The 17,376-nt window shown below is 40.1% G+C and overlaps 1 protein-coding gene across 1 annotated transcript; it reads right to left on the bottom strand.

The window, feature by feature from the left end:
• Nucleotides 1-11,883: 11,883 nt before the first annotated feature.
• On the bottom strand, nucleotides 11,884-15,001 carry LOC132099142 (CD209 antigen-like protein C). The gene is made up of 5 exons (XM_059505606.1): nucleotides 14,538-15,001; nucleotides 13,779-14,039; nucleotides 12,515-12,642; nucleotides 12,279-12,394; nucleotides 11,884-12,172 (listed from the first exon to the last, which is right to left on the bottom strand). Exons 1-5 carry the CDS (start codon nucleotides 14,749-14,751, stop codon nucleotides 12,037-12,039), a joined length of 855 nt encoding a protein of 284 aa, XP_059361589.1. The 5' UTR covers nucleotides 14,752-15,001; the 3' UTR covers nucleotides 11,884-12,036.
• Nucleotides 15,002-17,376: the final 2,375 nt, after the last annotated feature.

Genomic DNA, 17,376 nt, shown 5'->3' with positions numbered 1-17,376 from the left:
TGAACCTCCTGTTCATTTACAGCTTCAGACTCCGGAAGGACTGGAGGACAAACAATTGGCAACATTTATCCATTTATCACCCCACACACTCAAATGTACAGCGTTAATGATTAAAAATCGGTTTAACCTTGCTCCTCTGTGGTTTCAGTCACGTCAGTGTCTCCCTCCTTTTCCGACACAATACCACACACGCTGACCTCCCCAATTATAGCCGCGATTTTGCTGTCCACTGATGTGAGATCAGCTGTACATGGGCCCCCACCAGTTGCAGCCACGCTCTGGCGGTGGGAGGACAGTTTTCTCTTTGCCTCCACCTTGAATGAATGAGAATCTTTATTTCACATATTTTGCATACTGTAAGCACATGTAAATAAAACTTTTTGAAAATCAATATTGCTATTTATATAGGTATATAGCCTAATAAAACACAAATGTAATATGTTGGTAAAAAAAAAATTTGTATACCTTCAGGTCGGACCATTTTTTCTTTAATTCTGCAACTGTCCGTTCTGTCCCACTGACACAATTGACGGCAGAAGCAATACTTTGCCACTCGCACTGCTTCTTTTTATTAGTGACCCCACTGCTGTGGCCACCAAATAACACAGTTTTCCGAGCCTCCACCTCCCCTACAAGTGTTTCAATCTCAGTATCTGAGAAATTACGTTTTTTTCCTCTTTTCTCACCTGTCGCCATTATTAAAATTAGGCTAACAGAAATGCACGTTTTCACTTTCTTGGATTAATTAATTGGCGGGTCGCATGCCAGTTTTCCAGGTATATATGGGATTCCACTCTCATTTACATGCTGATCAGCAATCATGAGGTGATTTGCATTGACTATTTATGGTTAAAAATGGGCGTGTACAGGGCGGGATATGAGGCTGGTTCACGTACGCACATCTGCGGGTGATCTGTGATTTATAAAGGGAACATTGCTTACAGGTGTGCGTACGCACGGTTTTATAAATCGGAATATTTTTTGGCGTACGCCATTTTTGGCTTTTGGGCGCACGTAAACTTTTAGTAAAGATCCTACGCATAGTTTTATAAATGAGACCCCTGGGCATTTCACTTCAGCAAGCCCGAAATAGGGATCTGCATTAGGGTCATAAACTTTGGCATCAGGACTGGCACCAAGGTAGGACATATCTGGGTGCACAACAAAACCACTAGTTAAGAATAATGTTCCAGCACCTCAGGTTCCCTGTCAAGGCCTCTTTTCATTGCCCTAATTTGCTTTACACCCCTGAGTATCTGCCTTGCCAGTGCCTGGCCAGATGTCTCCCCTCGCACACGAGAAACCTCATAAAACCTGTTAGCAGTCACTCTAGGCTTGCACATATTTTTCCACTGTGGACACTCGGATTGCCCCTGAGTCCGCTCCGCTATTATAACTGCCAACTCTTGTGTGACACTTAGGCTCTCCAAATGGAAGAACTGGTGCAAGCTCCTCATAAATCTAGAACCGTTAATAGGGAGTTTAGGGAACACAGGAGCATCTGGATGTTTGATGTAGTTTTTGGTCACAACAGGAGGCCACTGGTAGAAAAGCACTGAACCCCGAGGCACAGGACCAAATCTGGAGTCCACCAAAACCAGCTCTGATAGATCAGTAAGGACGCAGGAAATCAGAGGTTGAGGAGAGAGTCCTTTGACAGCTTCTCCAATAGCCAATACTGCTGGTTCAGGGAAGTAACCTAAAACAAATGATATGTTTAGAAAACTTCATCACATAGGTATTAAATTTGTTATGTGCTGTTTTACCATGATCTGTCTGAATACTTGATTCTTATTGGCTGGAAGTGTGCAGTAAAATGGTTTATTCCACAGGTAGTTCCAGTCAGTTTTAATCATCGTTCTATATTAACGTGCTACTTTCATTAAAACAGATATTGTCATGGATCTGGCAAGCCCGGTCCCCACCAATCATCAGCGCTCACAGTCACCTGATTACTAACCAGCCACACCTGCCACGCATCACAGAACCAATCAAGGGCACTATAAAAGCACTCACCCGCACCTCAGTTCCCCGTCAAGCCGCCAACAGGAACGACCTCCTCAAAGTTGTCTCCAAGCTCCTGCAAGCCAGACGTAACGTATACTTGCCTTAGTGTTACGCTAACCTTTGTTCTGTGTTAATGATAATCAGTCTGTCACGATGCCAGTTAATTCCACGTCCATTGAAAGTCCTAAGGAGAACCAGTCTGTCAATGTCCTACCTTGTTATGCCTCATTTGCAGATGTTTTAACCCCCTAGCAGCCTCCAAGCTTCCGCCACACATGGGATTGCGCTATTAATCTGGTTCCAGGAGAGACCATCCCGAAAGGGCAAATTTATTCCCTATCCATCCCTTAAAGCCCTGCATTTCAGCCTGAGCCCGACGGGCCCCGACTTTTTTTGCCCCTAGGGCCGGGCTTCGGGCCAATTTTCACGTTATAGCTCACATGCGGGCCGGGCCTCGGGCCTTTTTTGGGTTATCCTTCTATTTATATTTTTAGAAATAAAAAAAAAATAAAAAAAGAGAAGTTGACGTCGACGATAGAAAAACAAACATAGACATTTCATAACCTCATAACTTTCATAATCTGATAATTCAACCCGTTATAATTACACTGACATACTGACATGACAGTCTCACGCACGCACGCTTTTTCTCGCTGTCGGCTCGGCTGATTAACGTAAATCTTCATTTAAAAAAAATGCTCCAAACATTTTTCTAAATTAACTTGATAAAGAAATGAAAAGAAACATAACACAAAACTGACCGTTTTTTAATTGTTGCAAATAGGGCAGGCTTCTGCTGTGTAATAAAATAAATAAATAAATAAAAACACTGGCTCGTGTCGGACTTGGGCTGATAATTCTGATGAGCTGTCGGACACGGGTCGGGCTAGGGCCTGAGCGTCTCGGGCCAGGGCCGGGCTCGGGCCTAGATTTGAGGCCCGTGCAGGGCTCTACCATCCCTGAACAAGAGGCTATGAAAGAATACGTGAAGGAAGCCCTAAAACAAGGTTACATCCGGCTATCCACCTCTCCAGCAGCGGCCAGTTTCTTCTTTGTTCCTAAGAAGGATGGAGGTTAAGACCATGCATCGACTACAGAGCCCTGAATAAAATAACGGTAAAGTTTAGCTATCCTCTTTCATTAATCCCATCTTCCCTCGAACAGCTCCGGGATGCCCGTATCTTCACAAAACTGGACTTACGGAGCGCATACAACCTGGTCAGAATAAGAGAGGGAGATGAGTGGAAAACGGCTTTCATCACCCCTGCTGAACACTACGAATATTTGGTGATGCCGTATGGCCTAGTAAACGCCCCCTCCGTCTTCCAAAGCTTCATGGACGAAGTTCTCCGTGAGTACCTGAACCAGTTTGCTCTTATATATATAGATGACATCCTCATTTATTCACCAAATGAAAAGGATTACCAGTATCATGTCGCCAAGGTACTCTATCATCTCAGAGAATTCTCCCTTTATGTTAAAGCTGAGAAGTGTGTCTTCCATAAACCTACCATCGAGTTCTTGGGTTACACAATTAACAAGGAAGGGGTGAGAATGGATGATAAAAAGATCCAAGCTGTTACAGCATGGCCAACATCCAAGACCATCAAGGAGCTACAAAGGTTTTTGACCCGACAACACCCAAACGGATACTCTGTCAGGGTACCTTGTCAAGATATCCTAGACCCCAACCTGCTCACAGACTTTCATACCCAGAATCCCGACAAACCCGCTCCAAGACCCAGAGGTAGACCCCCATGGGGTCGGAGAGTTAGGTCTGCTGGCGTGGACCCTGGAGTGAGGGGTAGTATCAGGGATCCCCACCAATCATCAGCGCTCACAGTCACCTGACATACTTTTATATTTTGATCAAAATATTGCCTAACCTGTAAGTATCTATAAAAGTCGTCTTGGCTTAAACTATATTTGTTCTGTAAAGATTCAAAATTCATAAATTCTCCCTTGTAGATACACGAGTAATAGGTTGTTATTCCTTTTACAACCCAACTTTTAAATCTTCCATCAAGGGCATTTGGTCTGAAGTCAGAATCATACGCACAGCACCTTCTAGACAGTTTTTTTAAGTTGCATATTTGCAATATTTTATTCCAGGAGTTCAGAAGAGACTCATAAATAACCTCTTCAGTTATATTGATATTTATTTGAAGTTTTTTGTAATTTAAAAAGGCCATAATGGGTATATCTTTCGTAATAGTCCCTTCAACATCTTTCCATCCCGCTGAATAAATGGGTGAACATAAACAGATTAAAGGTCTAATTTGAGCAGCGTAATAATAATCCCTGAGGCAGAGAAGGCCTAGCCCCCCTTTCTCCTTCATCAACTGCAATGTTTGGTATTTTATCCTACACCTTTTATTTTGCCAATATATTTTCCCATTCATCAAAATATTTTTGAGTTATCCAAATAGGAAGACATTGAAAAAAGTACAAAAAACGAGCTAGGATATTCATTGTAATTGAATCTGTCTGAGAGTGTAAACTCAGAAATGGGATATTGCTCCACCTTCGTAAATCTGATTTTATTTAAATCTTAAATATTAAATTAGAGGCTCATAATTGGCAACAAACATTCTAGACGGATCTTTTGTCAGAACAGTTCCCAAATATTTAATGTTATCTGATTCCCATTTCCATTTATATGTGTTTTTTATCTTTATAGGCGGATTGTAATTCAATTTTAGAACCTGAGTTGTAGTAATATTGATTTTATAGCCCGAAAAGGAGCCATATTCTTCCAGTATTTTCATTAGTTTAGGAAGTGATTGAGTGGGATCCGTCAAAAATATGAATATGTCGCCAGCCAATAGGGCTAACTTTTGTTCCTGATTTTAAAGTAACCCCTTGAATATCTGTGCTCTGCCTAATCCACTGAGCTAAGGGTTCAATAAACAAAGAGAAAAGTAGTGCTGATGCCCCACAGCCTTGGCGGGTTCCTCTTTCTAGATTAATGGATTTGGATAAGTCCCCATTTGTTTTGACTCTGGCAGTGGGTTTGTTGTGCAGTGCAGAAAATGTCTCAATCAAGTCAGAGTGAAAACCAAATGAACCCTTTACTTCATATAAAAAGGTCCATCGTACGGAGTCAAACGCTTTTTCTGCGTCAAAACTTATTACAAGTGTTTCTAATTTGCTTTGCCTGACTTGATTCATTATCAGAAGCGCTTTCCTTATATTGTCTTGCGTCTGCCTCTGTCTAATAAAGCCTGTCTGGTCTTTGTGTATTAGTTCAGGTAACAATACTTCAAGACGTTTACATAATATGGAAATAAATAATTTGTAATCGATATTGAGTACACTCATGGGGTTATAGTTTCCACAGTCAAGTTTGTCTTTATTCTCTTTAGGGATAATAGAAATGATAGAGGTGATGGAGGAATAGTCTTCGTTTCGAGGACCCCGTTGAATGCTCTCATTAGTGTCGGTGTTAAGTGATCTTGCATGAGTTTATACCATTCGGAAACTGAATCCATCTGCACCGGGGGCTTTTCCGTTTTTCAATCTCTTAATTGCAGATATAATTTCTTCTTTTGTAATATTTGAGATTAGCTTGTTGTTCTGATCATTTGAGACTTTAGGTAAATTTAGTGAAGATAAAAATGAATCAATTTCAGTAGCACTTCTTAATTTTGGCTGAGAATATAGTTGATAATATTGATAATATTCCTCAAAACACTGTTGTATTTGTTCTAGGTTAGTTTCAATTTGGTTTGTTTCGGGATGTCTAATTTTGAAACTTGTTCTCTCTGCCTGTTGTTTCCTTAATCTATATGACAAAAGTTTAAGCGCTTTCCCTCCAGTATCGTAGTATTGTTGTTTTGTAAAAAGAAGCTTTTTTTGAATGTCCTGTTTGTTTTTTTTTTCATTTATCTCCTGCTTTACTTTGAGCATTTTTACTCTCACTGAGTCCTGTAAAGAAGATGAATGTTCTTTCTGTAATTCCTTAAATTTAATTTCAAGATCTAATAATTTTTGTCTTTTCAGTTTCGTTACATTAAAAGTAATTGCAATAATTTTCCCGCGAAGCACTGCTTTTAAAGCATCCCATAATATAACTGGAGAGACTGCATCATTGTCATTGTATTCCAGATAGGATTCAATTTCAAATTTAAATTTATTCATGATTTCCTTGTCATTCAGAATATTTATATTTAATCTCCATAGAGTGGACTTTATTTTACCATTAAGGTTAAGGGACAAATAAACCGGATTGTGGTCTGAAAGTGCACTTATTCCTGTCACAATTTTTCACTCGAAACCTATCGTTTTTAAACATCAGGAATAAGTCTATTCTGGAGTAAACATTGTGCGCCCCAGAATAGTGAGTGTAATCTCGCCCTGCCGGATTAATTTCCCTCCATATACAGGTCCTTCTCAAAAAATTAGCATATTGTGATAAAGTTCATTATTTTCCATAATGTAATGATAAAAATTTAACTTTCATATATTTTAGATTCATTGCACACCAACTGAAATATTTCAGGTCTTTTATTGTTTTAATACTGATGATTTTGGCATACAGCTCATGAAAACCCAAAATTCTCAAAAAATTAGCATATTTCATCCGACCAATAAAAGAAAAGTGTTTTTAATACAAAAATAGTCAACCTTCAAATAATTATGTTCAGTTATGCACTCAATACTTGGTCGGGAATCCTTTTGCAGAAATGACTGCTTCAATGCGGCGTGGCATGGAGGCAATCAGCTTGTGGCACTGCTGAGGTGTTATGGAGGCCCAGGATGCTTCGATAGCGGCCTTAAGCTCATCCAGAGTGTTGGGTCTTGCGTCTCTCAACTTTCTCTTCACAATATCCCACAGATTCTCTATGGGGTTCAGGTCAGGAGAGTTGGCAGGCCAATTGAGCACAGTAATACCATGGTCAGTAAACCATTTACCAGTGGTTTTGGCACTGTGAGCAGGTGCCAGGTCATGTTGAAAAACGAAATCTTCATCTTCATAAAGCTTTTCAGCATATGGAAGCATGAAGTGCTCCAAAATCTCCTGATAACTAGCTGCATTGACCCTGCCCTTGATAAAACACAGTGGACCAACACCAGCAGCTGACATGGCACCCCAGACCATCACTGACTGTGGGTACTTGACACTGGACTTCAGGCATTTTGGCATTTCCTTCTCCCCAGTCTTCCTCCAGACTCTGGCACCTTGATTTCCGAATGACATGCAAAATTTGCTTTCATCCGAAAAAAGTACTTTGGACCACTGAGCAACAGTCCGGTGGTGCTTCTCTGTAGCCCATTTCCTGCACACGCCTGTGCACGGTGGCTCTGGATGTTTCTACTCCAGACTCAGTCCACTGCTTCCGCAGGTCCCCCAAGGTCTGGAATCGATCCTTCTCCACAATCTTCCTCAGGGTCCGGTCACCTCTTCTCGTTGTGCAGCGTTTTTTGCCACACTTTTTCCTTCCCACAGACTTCCCACTGAGGTGGCTTGATACAGCACTCTGGGAACAGCCTATTCGTTCAGAAATTTCTTTCTGTGTCTTACCCTCTCGCTTGAGGGTGTCAATGATGGCCTTCTGGTCAGCAGTCTTACCCATGATTGCGGTTTTGAGTAATGAACCAGGCTGGGAGTTTTTAAGCCTCAGGAATCTTTTGTTTAGAGTTAATTAGTTGATTCAGATGATTAGGTTAATAGCTTGTTTAGAGAACCTTTTCATGATATGCAAATTTTTTGAGACAGGAATTTTGGGTTTTCATGAGCTGTATGCCAAAATCATCAGTATTAAAACAATAAAAGACCTGAACTATTTCAGTTGGTGTGCAATGAATCTAAAATATATGAAAGTTTAATTTTTATCATTACATTATGGGAAATAATGAACTTTATCACAATATGCAAATATTTTGAGAAGGACCTGTATCTACTATTCCCACTTCTTTCATGAAATTCAGGTTTGCCATTTGAACTGTCATTCTTCGGATTTAATCGAATGTTAAAATCTCACCCACATATCAAAACACCCTGACTCTTTGTTGTCATTGTTTCAAGTATTTGTTTGTAAAATGACCATTCACTTCCTGGTGGAATATAAACATTGAACAGACTCACTAAGGTTCCATCAATTTTACCAATTACCATAATGTACCTCCCTTCTTAATCTTTGTGTTCAGATATGAATTCGAAATTTACTGCACTGCACAACAAAATCATGTGAGGAGAAATATACTTTTGTGTACCCCATTTTGTTTAATTTAGCATGTTCATTATTACTAAGGTGGGATTCTTGTATGTATGCTATCTGGAACTTGTCCCTTTTCAGTTGAGATAACATTTTTGACCTCTTAACTGGATTAAGTATGCCATTTATGTTAAGTGATACAAGTTTTATAGGTCTATTAAACATGTGACTGTATCATTGATTAACCAAACAAATAAACACGGTACTCTTCCCTTCTCTGCGCAGAACAGCAGAGTATCACAAACAAAAAAACATATGCATAATATGAACATACAAAACAACATAAAATATACCAAAATAACAAAAAGTTGACTTCCTATGTAGGGGTCTACCCTTTAGACCCTAATAGGCCCACGGGGGCGCTCTAAGGCAAAACCCTTCAACTGGGTTCAGTGAAGGGGGTCCTTGTTGGTTCACAGTATCTTGAAAGCTCTACCTCCTTAACCCATCTATTCAAACTTTATATTCTACTCACCACCGTGTCTTAATAATAACTAAACTCGCTTGGAGGTTTTCCTCATCACTTCGTTTCAATTTAGTCCATTGATGTGCCTGGGTTGGTCCTCCGGAATGTGCGAAGCTTATCTTTGTAACTGGTGTCTCGAGTGGGGTTGTGTGTAGCCTTCGTAGCGTGCCGATTCACTCGGGTCCAGGATAACTGTTTTATCCACTCAGCCAATGATGCCGGTGGCGGTGCTGGCATTGTCGTGATCATTGATGTACGACTGAACAACATACAAAATGGCAGAAACTATGTTCGTCCTGTATTTTTTGTCTCTTGTTTGGAAAGGACATCTCTTTTAAATATTATTTTTTAAACTTGAGAATTACAACATTTGGACTTTTAAGGCATACTGAGTGGATTGTGTTGTGCCGTGGAGTTTACTCGCTTATTCCTGGTATTTTTGGGCCTCTGGATCTCTGTACTACTGACTCACAGTTTGCATCATTCTCTGGAACAGCAATGAGGTACATCACCACCACTACATCTGTGTGTTTTGCCTCGAATGGGTGAAAGAAACCCCAAAAATCCTTGATTGACATTGAGGCACAGTACTAAGTTTTATTGGTGAATGTTTTCAAACTGGATTTGCTTGAGTCTTTTTGTGTGGCTTACATAGCTGTGTGCTAGTAGCCATTTTGTGCCTTGGCCTACACTACATGGACTTTTATTTTGGCTCATCCACTAGCAACTAGCCACAGGAAACAATTGTAACAATTTTTAAGCACTATTTGCAGCAAAGCAGGTGGCTTTCTCATAGCTGCAACCAGCTAGCTACCACTAGCTGCAGTCATAGCTATCACTGCTTGCCACCACCAGCTACTGCCTTTACCATCAAGCTGCTGCCTGCCTAAAACTCTTTTATCGGGCTCTGCCTACCTCAGCTGTGGCCCTCACATCCTTACTACCTCACTGCCTGCCTACTAAGGACTCAGTTCCCCCCATCCCACCAGTTTATCGTCTGCTGCAGCCTTAGTAGCTACAGCTTCAGCTGGTTGAACCATCAGACTGTCATCGGCTACAGCCACAGTTGCCTCCATCTTTGGGCGGTTATCTGTTTAAAGTCTCAGCTGCATCTTCCACCGTTGGACTTATCGTCTGCTACGGCATCAGATGCCGCCGTCACTGGTCTGGTCGTCAGTTGCCTTAGCTGCTGCTTTCTCCACCACCTAACTTGTCGTCTGCTAAGGTCTCAGCTGGTTTTATCGCTGGAATTGTCATCTGCTACAGCCTTGGTTTGCCTTTCACCACTATCAGGCTGTCACCGGCTACATCCTCAGCTGTCTCAAATACTGGACGGACGTCTATTTCAGCCTCAGCTGCCTTTCACCACCACCTAGCTATTGTCTTGTTTCAACCTAACGGTCTTCTGTTAACTCCTATTTAATTATTTCTATTTGACCTTTTGTTATACAAAGCTGTCTGTCTAGTGTTTAAAAAAAAAGAGAAAAGTTAAATTCTAGATCTGGGACTTTCTGCTGCAAATCAGCTAAGTCCAGACTCCTTGTTATTATTTTATTACTAATCTCTGGAAATGTTCAGCCTAATCCAGGTCCTGATAGCCTTACAATATGTGATACACCTGAAGATTTTAAATCAAGGTCTGGCCTGGGTATTATTCATCTCAATGTTCGGAGTTTAATGTCCAAACTGGATATGGTCAATTTATGGGTCAAGTCAACTGATGCTGACATTGTTGTTTTATCTGAAACTGGCTGACTAAATCTGTCCTTGATAAAGATATTGGCATCGATGGGTATAATGTGGATCGTTCAGATCACCCCAAAAGAGGGGGAGGTGTTGCTATTTATATCAAATGCAAATTTAATTCTAGTTTGGTGCTCTCAAAATCGGTGTGTAAACAATTTGAGTTTTTGGCCTTGGACCTTGAAGTCTCAAAAGACCACCAAATTAGGTTGGTTGGTTGTTATAGAACTCCATCTGCATCAAATGACTCTTCATCTACATTATCAAATTTGTTAAGTCAAGTTATTTGTAATGACACTATTGTTGTTGGTGATCTGAACTGGGACTGGCTAAGGCCAATATCGGATGCTTTTAAAGAGCAGTGTGACAGTTTAAATTTGACTCAATTAATTAACACTCCTACTCGGCCAAATCCTAAATGTCCGGAGAAATCATCACTCATTGATTTAATCCTGACCAATGTCCCTTTTAAGTACTCTGTAATAGGTTTTTTTGCTAATGATGTGAGTGATCACTGTGTAATTGCTGCTGTCAGAGATACTAAGGTTCCCAAGTCTGCACCTCGTATTGTTGAAAGGCAAAATATGAAAATGTTTGTTGAGCAGGGTTTTTTATATGATTTATTTTATTTTGACTGGAGTTGAATTGCCTTGATTGATGATGTGGAATTAGCCCTGACTTTTTTTCAAAACAGTTTTCTTGATATTCTGAACAGACATGCACCTATTCGTAAATTTAGAATTAAGGGTCGGGACAATCCCTGGTTTACTCCTGAGATTTCTAATTTGCTCCACAAAAGAAATGTAGCCTGGGCAAAAGCAAGGAGTTCGGATACTGATGCTGACTGGGTTTTGTTCAGACGGTTGCAAAACAGTTTCACTTCACTTTTCAGAAAAGCTGAAGCTGAATTTTATTTATCTGAAACTACAGAGAATCTAAATAACCCAAAAAAATTCTGGAAAACTATTAAGTCATTATCTTCATCAACTAAACCAACAGGCTTTCAGTCACGATGAGTTTGAGTAACTATGGAGCCTGACTGATTGTTGTAACTGTTTAGAATTACAATTTGATGCTGTTTGATGACGATGTGTTGATTGTGTTTTTTGGATGATTTTGTTAACCTATAGGGGGATCTTGATTGATTGGTGTAACTATAATAAATTGTAACTGTTTATGATGTGGTGCTAATTATGTATTCCCAATGAGCTTAATTATTTGCAGATGGAGCTCTGTTAATTGGTCATGTGTTTATCTTGAAAGAGGTGAATTTGAACATTTGTATACTCATGATGAAGGTCATGTGACCAAAACGTTGTGCGATTAAAATTTATTTTGCAAGTTAAGATAGTGTGCGGGAGTTCCTTATATGTTGAAACGACCTACCTGGCCTTATTTTTCTACGCACCTATTACTTACAGGTGTGCGATGGAGTTCGTACACTAAAAAGTTTTATAGGAAAATTTTAATATTACAATGTTTTTTTTTATTTATTTTGTATTTGTTTATACAGAATAACCTAATTAATGTGCCATTCAAAAATAAAAAATAAACATATTTATTTGTTCATAATGCATATATGTAAATTTTTATTATAATGTATCATTTAAGAATACTCTTCTCACAGATCCATTTAATACTAGTATTACAATGAGTATCAAAGCATCCTGATGAATGAGTATTAGCACAGTCTTCATCTGTTCCCTGACTGCTTTTTGGCTCTCCAGACGCCCAGAACCTGCATCAACAGATCAGCGTTAGATCAGAGCTGCTTTCTGTGATATGATGCTGACTGAGACAATCATTTATTAGATAATAATCAGTTCAGTTCAGTGATTTCTCACCCAGAGGTGATGGTGATGTTGCTGCCATCAACCCATTTCCATCTGCCCTCCACTTCAATATCAGTCAAACCAATCCAGAAATGATCAGAACTACCACAAATATTCTTCACAAAATCCTGAGAATTCAAACAATAACATGATTTACAACACAAGCAAAGACACATTTCAGCACATTCTCCTTAATTTAAAAATGAAACACCACGATCACACACACACACACACACACACACACTGACTTGTTCCTCTCTGTTGTTGATGATGATCAGATCTGCTTCTCTCTCTGTACAGTATCTTCTGCTCTCATCCCAGTTCTTCATCTCAGAGGAAAAGAAGTAAAGACTGGATTGATGGCACTTCCATCCATCTATAAACACAGATAAGACATCCCTAGTGAAATATAAATACACTAAAATGCATTCGAAATACATTTATGTCATGATAAGTATACTACAAATACATTTACATATGTATGTACTTAATAAAATACACTGCAATTGTACTTTTACTATATTAAACTGGTAAACTTAAAGTCTGCCAAACTGGAACAACTAACTCTGTACTTTATTCTTTTGAATTGTGCAGAAGTACAGTAGTGCTGAAGTGTAACTAAAGATACACTGAAGTTTATTTGATTGTGTTAAAGTGGGACTCTAGCAATTATACTTTCAGGTACACTTTAAATATCTTGCATTAAAGACATTAAATATTATTCAGAGATCATACAATCCTCATCAACAGTGACATTTAAACACACTTTAGGATTAATATTGAGAGATGTGCATTGTGCACAAGTAGCACTACAAATAAAGTTGAAATATAAATGTTATATCAGTAAGTTTAGAGCAATATATCAGTAAATATGTCAATAGATTTGAACTATTTTTAATATGAAATAAATGTACTTTTAATAGATTATTATTATTATTATTTTCTACTAGGGCTTGAAAAAGGTTATTTATATTACTTGTACTAGTAGTGTATATTTTATTATAGTTGTTTATAGTATTAGTGCTTTTATTTATTTTAAATTTTTCTTTTAATCTACTGCAAGAGCTCTTTACAGTTTATCGCTTAATTTCACTGTATCTGTACGCTCTGTTTATGTTGTATACTGTAACAGACTTTCAGAAGGAAAGTTTTTGACTTAAATATTTGATTTTAACTTGGAAGTCTCAAGTTTGTTCAAGTTGGTGTGTAGTTTTGAGATTGTGTTTATAGTTGTGAGAAAATGGTGAATTTTGTTTCATGAATTGTGTTAGCAATCCAGAAAAACTGTAATGAAATGCTTATGCTCAATTAAATGAATACAAACTTATAAAGCCACTTTAAGATATGTCTTAAATGATTATTTATACTCAGCTGACATCCCTAAATTATCAATAATCATTATAAAAATAAAGAGCTAAAGTAAGGTCAATTACAAGCATTAGGTACACAACAGATCCAGGACAGTCCACTTTAAAGTTTTCTTTAGATCAAGTCAAGACTGAAGAAACTAACCCGCAAACTTCTTCTGAAGATCATTTTTTTCTGATTTCAACTGGTCTCTCTCTTGAGTGATGTTGGTGATCTTAGTCTTCAGCTGTTGTCTCTCTCGAGTTAGGTTCATATTGTTGGTTAGCAGGTTGGTGATCTTAGTCTTCAGCTGTTGTCTCTCTTGAGTGAAGATGACACACAACACTATGACTGCAGTCAGCAGAAGAACACACACCAGCCCCAAACACACACCAGCTGCTCTGGAGATCGTCACACCATCACTTCCTAAAGATAGATAGATATGATATTAGTCTCTTCACTTCCTCATATCATACGACTCACATCTTCTGAAAACATGTGAACCGTAGACTAACTTTAACGCTTGTCAGACGTTTATTAGTGTGGTTTTTGTTCTTGTGTTTTGTGAGTAAATGCAGAGGAACAGTTCACTCAAAAATGGTTTCCTGATTATTTACTCATCTGAGTTTCACTGTATATGATTTTCTTTTTTCAGCCAATGATACATTTTTGGTTTTGGAGGAAAACGTGAACAGGTCTCAAAATAAACCTTTTCTAAAGGTCAAAAATCCATGTTTAGGAATCTTTAAATTAATCTACATTACCCTGGTTGACAAATAAGTGTATTTTCTAGCAATCACGTTCAGAAAAAAAAAAACATTAACCACCATCAACAAATAGAGCATGCAAAGACTGCATGTCAGATCATACTGGAGGACCTGGAAGAGAGAGAATAATCAGAAAATGTCCTTCAATCTCAGTTACCTGTGTGTCGAGGTGTTCGGGGTTCCTCTGTGTTGAAGTCTTCTCTGTGTCGAGGTGTTTGGGGTTCTTCTGTGTTGAAGTCTTCTGTCTCTTTCTTATGTTTCATGTCTCTTACAGCCTCTGCACTGACGTAGATATCAACAATCCTTTCTATTCGGTCTTCTGAGTCCATTATTGAACCTTTATCCATGCTATCATTCACAATTCCAGACATTTATGGTGCAGTTCAAATGTTTACAGTCATATATATAAGACTGGATTCTCATGGCGTTGAATCTGTGATATTTTTTTCTGACTTTACCTTGTACGACGTCCATATATTTTTAGACATCATCCATGTTGTTTCTTCTTCTCTGAGTTTTACCCTTTTCTATATTTTCATTTCCACATTCAGTAAACTAACACTAGTTTCTCTCTCCTGTAGTGGACTGTGTTGTGTTCCTCATCTGTTTGTGTGACCAGTATTTATGCAGAAAGGAAGTGTTTTTTGGAAATCAGGGTTCTAAAGTTTTTTCAAAAGCTTAGAGTGAGATCACATGCGTTTAGGGGAGGAGCCCTAATGGAACCCCGCCCCCCCAATTTTACTCATTGTTCTTAATTTACCAGCACAAATTGAATTTATAACTATAGTTAAATATATTAATTGCTAAATGATAAATGACAGAGCAATTCTTCACATCAAATATACTCTTTAATGTTATATTTCAAAATTACACATAAAAAAAATTACAAAAATATAACATATTGCTCTAAACAGTTTGGAAAAACAAATATTTTTGCATTTTGAATGTGTCTTGTAGAAATGGTATAATGATGTAACCAGGCTGCCTTAAGCAGGGATTGAACCCGGGTCTCTGGTGTGCTAAGAGTGTGAATTTACTCACTGAGCTACTCCCAGATTGTTAAACCCAAGAGTGGAAGAGCAAAAGAGCAAAAAGGCCAAAGGGCTTGAATCTTCAAAATGTAACCATAATCTTTATTATAGAAAACAAAGTACAAAATAAACGTAGTAAACTTAGCTACCATTAAACAAAAAAAGACACAAGGGTCCAAAAATACAAGCACAATCAAACTTAACTTAGCAACTGGATACACAGGAAGCATAGGCTCAAGACTGAACACAATAGCAGGGAACAAACGGACTTATAAAGGGTCAAACACAGGTGTGAGGAATCGACGCTGATGAGCAGAGCACTGAACATGGTACGGCGCGATTACGCCCTCTGGAGGAGCGGAGAGACCATAGGGCTAGAGTTCATAGGGCAAGAGCCATCTGCAGTTCTGGAGGGAACATGACACAGTACTCATTGAGAGTGACCCCTGCAGGCCAGGATGAAAACAGCAATGCAGATACGAGCCCATTACAGGATCCCCTCACCTAGGAACGGCTCCTGACATTCCCTAGATTGACTCCTTGGGCTTGGTGAAAGTCTGAGATGAGAGCCTTATCCAAGATATCCCGAGCTGGAACCCAGGTCCGCTCCTCTTGGCCATAACCTTCCCAGTCTACCAAGTACTGAGCCCTTCCATGTACCCGGCGGTAATCCAGCAGCCTGCGGACGGTGTACACTGGCTGACCATCAATCATGCGAGGTGCTCGGGCAGATTTACTGGCTGGAGACAAAGTGGAACAAACAACTGGTTTTAATCGAGAAACATGGAAAGTAGGATGGATTTTCATGGACCTGGGCAGGAGAAGACGAAAGGAAACCGGATTAATCTTTCTGAGGATCTTGAAGGGACCAATGTATCTTGGAGCCAGCTTACGGGATTCCACTCGCAAGGGAAGATCTCGGGTAGAGAGCCACACTCTTTGTCCTGGACGAAATGAGGGTCCTGCTCTCCTCCTTCGGTTAGCCTGCCTCCGTTGGAGTCGGGCCGCCCTCGCTAGGGCTGCACAGGCCCTCTTCCAGGAAAGTCGACAACGACGGACAAGCTGTGTGGCAGCTGGGGTGTCAACCTCTGGCTCCTGTCCAGGAAACAAAGGGGGGGGGGTCCATAGAGACACTCAAAGGGGGACATGCCTAAAGAATAATGGTACAGAGTGTTATGAGCGAATTCAGCCCAAATTAAACGAGAGCTCCAAGTGGATTGGTTGTCAGCAACCAGGCACCTCAGGGTCTTCTCAATGTCCTGATTTACCCTCTCAGTTTGTCCATTGGACTGGAGGTGGAAGCCAGAGGACATGCTGATGGAGGACCCAATGAGCCGGCCAAACGCCTTCCAAAACCGGGATGTAAACTGTGGCCCCCGATCAGAAACCATATCCTGGGGAAAGCCGTGGATTCTGAACACGTTTCATCAGAAGTTCTGCAGTTTGGTTAGCTGTGGGGAGTTTGGGCATGGGTAAGAGGTGACAAGTCTTAGAAAACCTATCTACCACCACCAGAATTACTGTGTTTCCCTGAGATGGGGGCAAACCTGTGACGAAATCCAGGGAGATGTGTGACCATGGACGTCTCGGGATAGGCAGTGGGTGCAGTAAACCATGAGGGTGAGTTCTTGACTCCTTGCACTGGGCACACACTGGACAGGCAGAGACAAAGGCCCTAACATCTCTCTGTAACTTGGGCCACCAAAACTTCCTCTGAACCAGCTTGCAGGTTCTAGTAGTTCCCGGGTGCCCGGAGGGGAGGGATGCATGTGCCCACTGCAGGACCTCAGAGCGCATACAACTTGGGACAAAGAGACGCCCTACAGGGCCATTACCTGGACCAGGCTGTTGCTGTTGGGCTCTACTGACGGTGGTATCAATATCCCACTGGATGGGGGCTATCACCCTGGCTGCGGGGAGGATGGGTTCTGGGCACAACTCCCTCTCAGGTGGTTCAAACTGCCT

Source organism: Carassius carassius, chromosome 22 (assembly GCF_963082965.1).
Source record: "Carassius carassius chromosome 22, fCarCar2.1, whole genome shotgun sequence".
Classification (NCBI taxonomy): Eukaryota; Metazoa; Chordata; class Actinopteri; order Cypriniformes; family Cyprinidae; genus Carassius; species Carassius carassius.
The sequence above is the reverse complement of the archived record's forward strand: the minus strand, read 5'-3'. Positions and strand labels throughout refer to the sequence as shown.

Excerpts from the sequence above, each read along its gene's own strand:
- LOC132099142 (XM_059505606.1), bottom strand. The coding sequence starts at position 14,751 with ATGTCTGGAATTGTGAATGATAGCATGGATAAAGGTTCAATAATGGAC. Across the intron at positions 12,643-13,778 it reads TCTTCAGAAGAAGTTTGCGG|ATGGATGGAAGTGCCATCAA; the intron begins GTTAGTTTCTTC and ends CTGTGTTTATAG. Across the intron at positions 12,395-12,514 it reads TCAACAACAGAGAGGAACAA|GATTTTGTGAAGAATATTTG; the intron begins GTCAGTGTGTGT and ends TTGAATTCTCAG.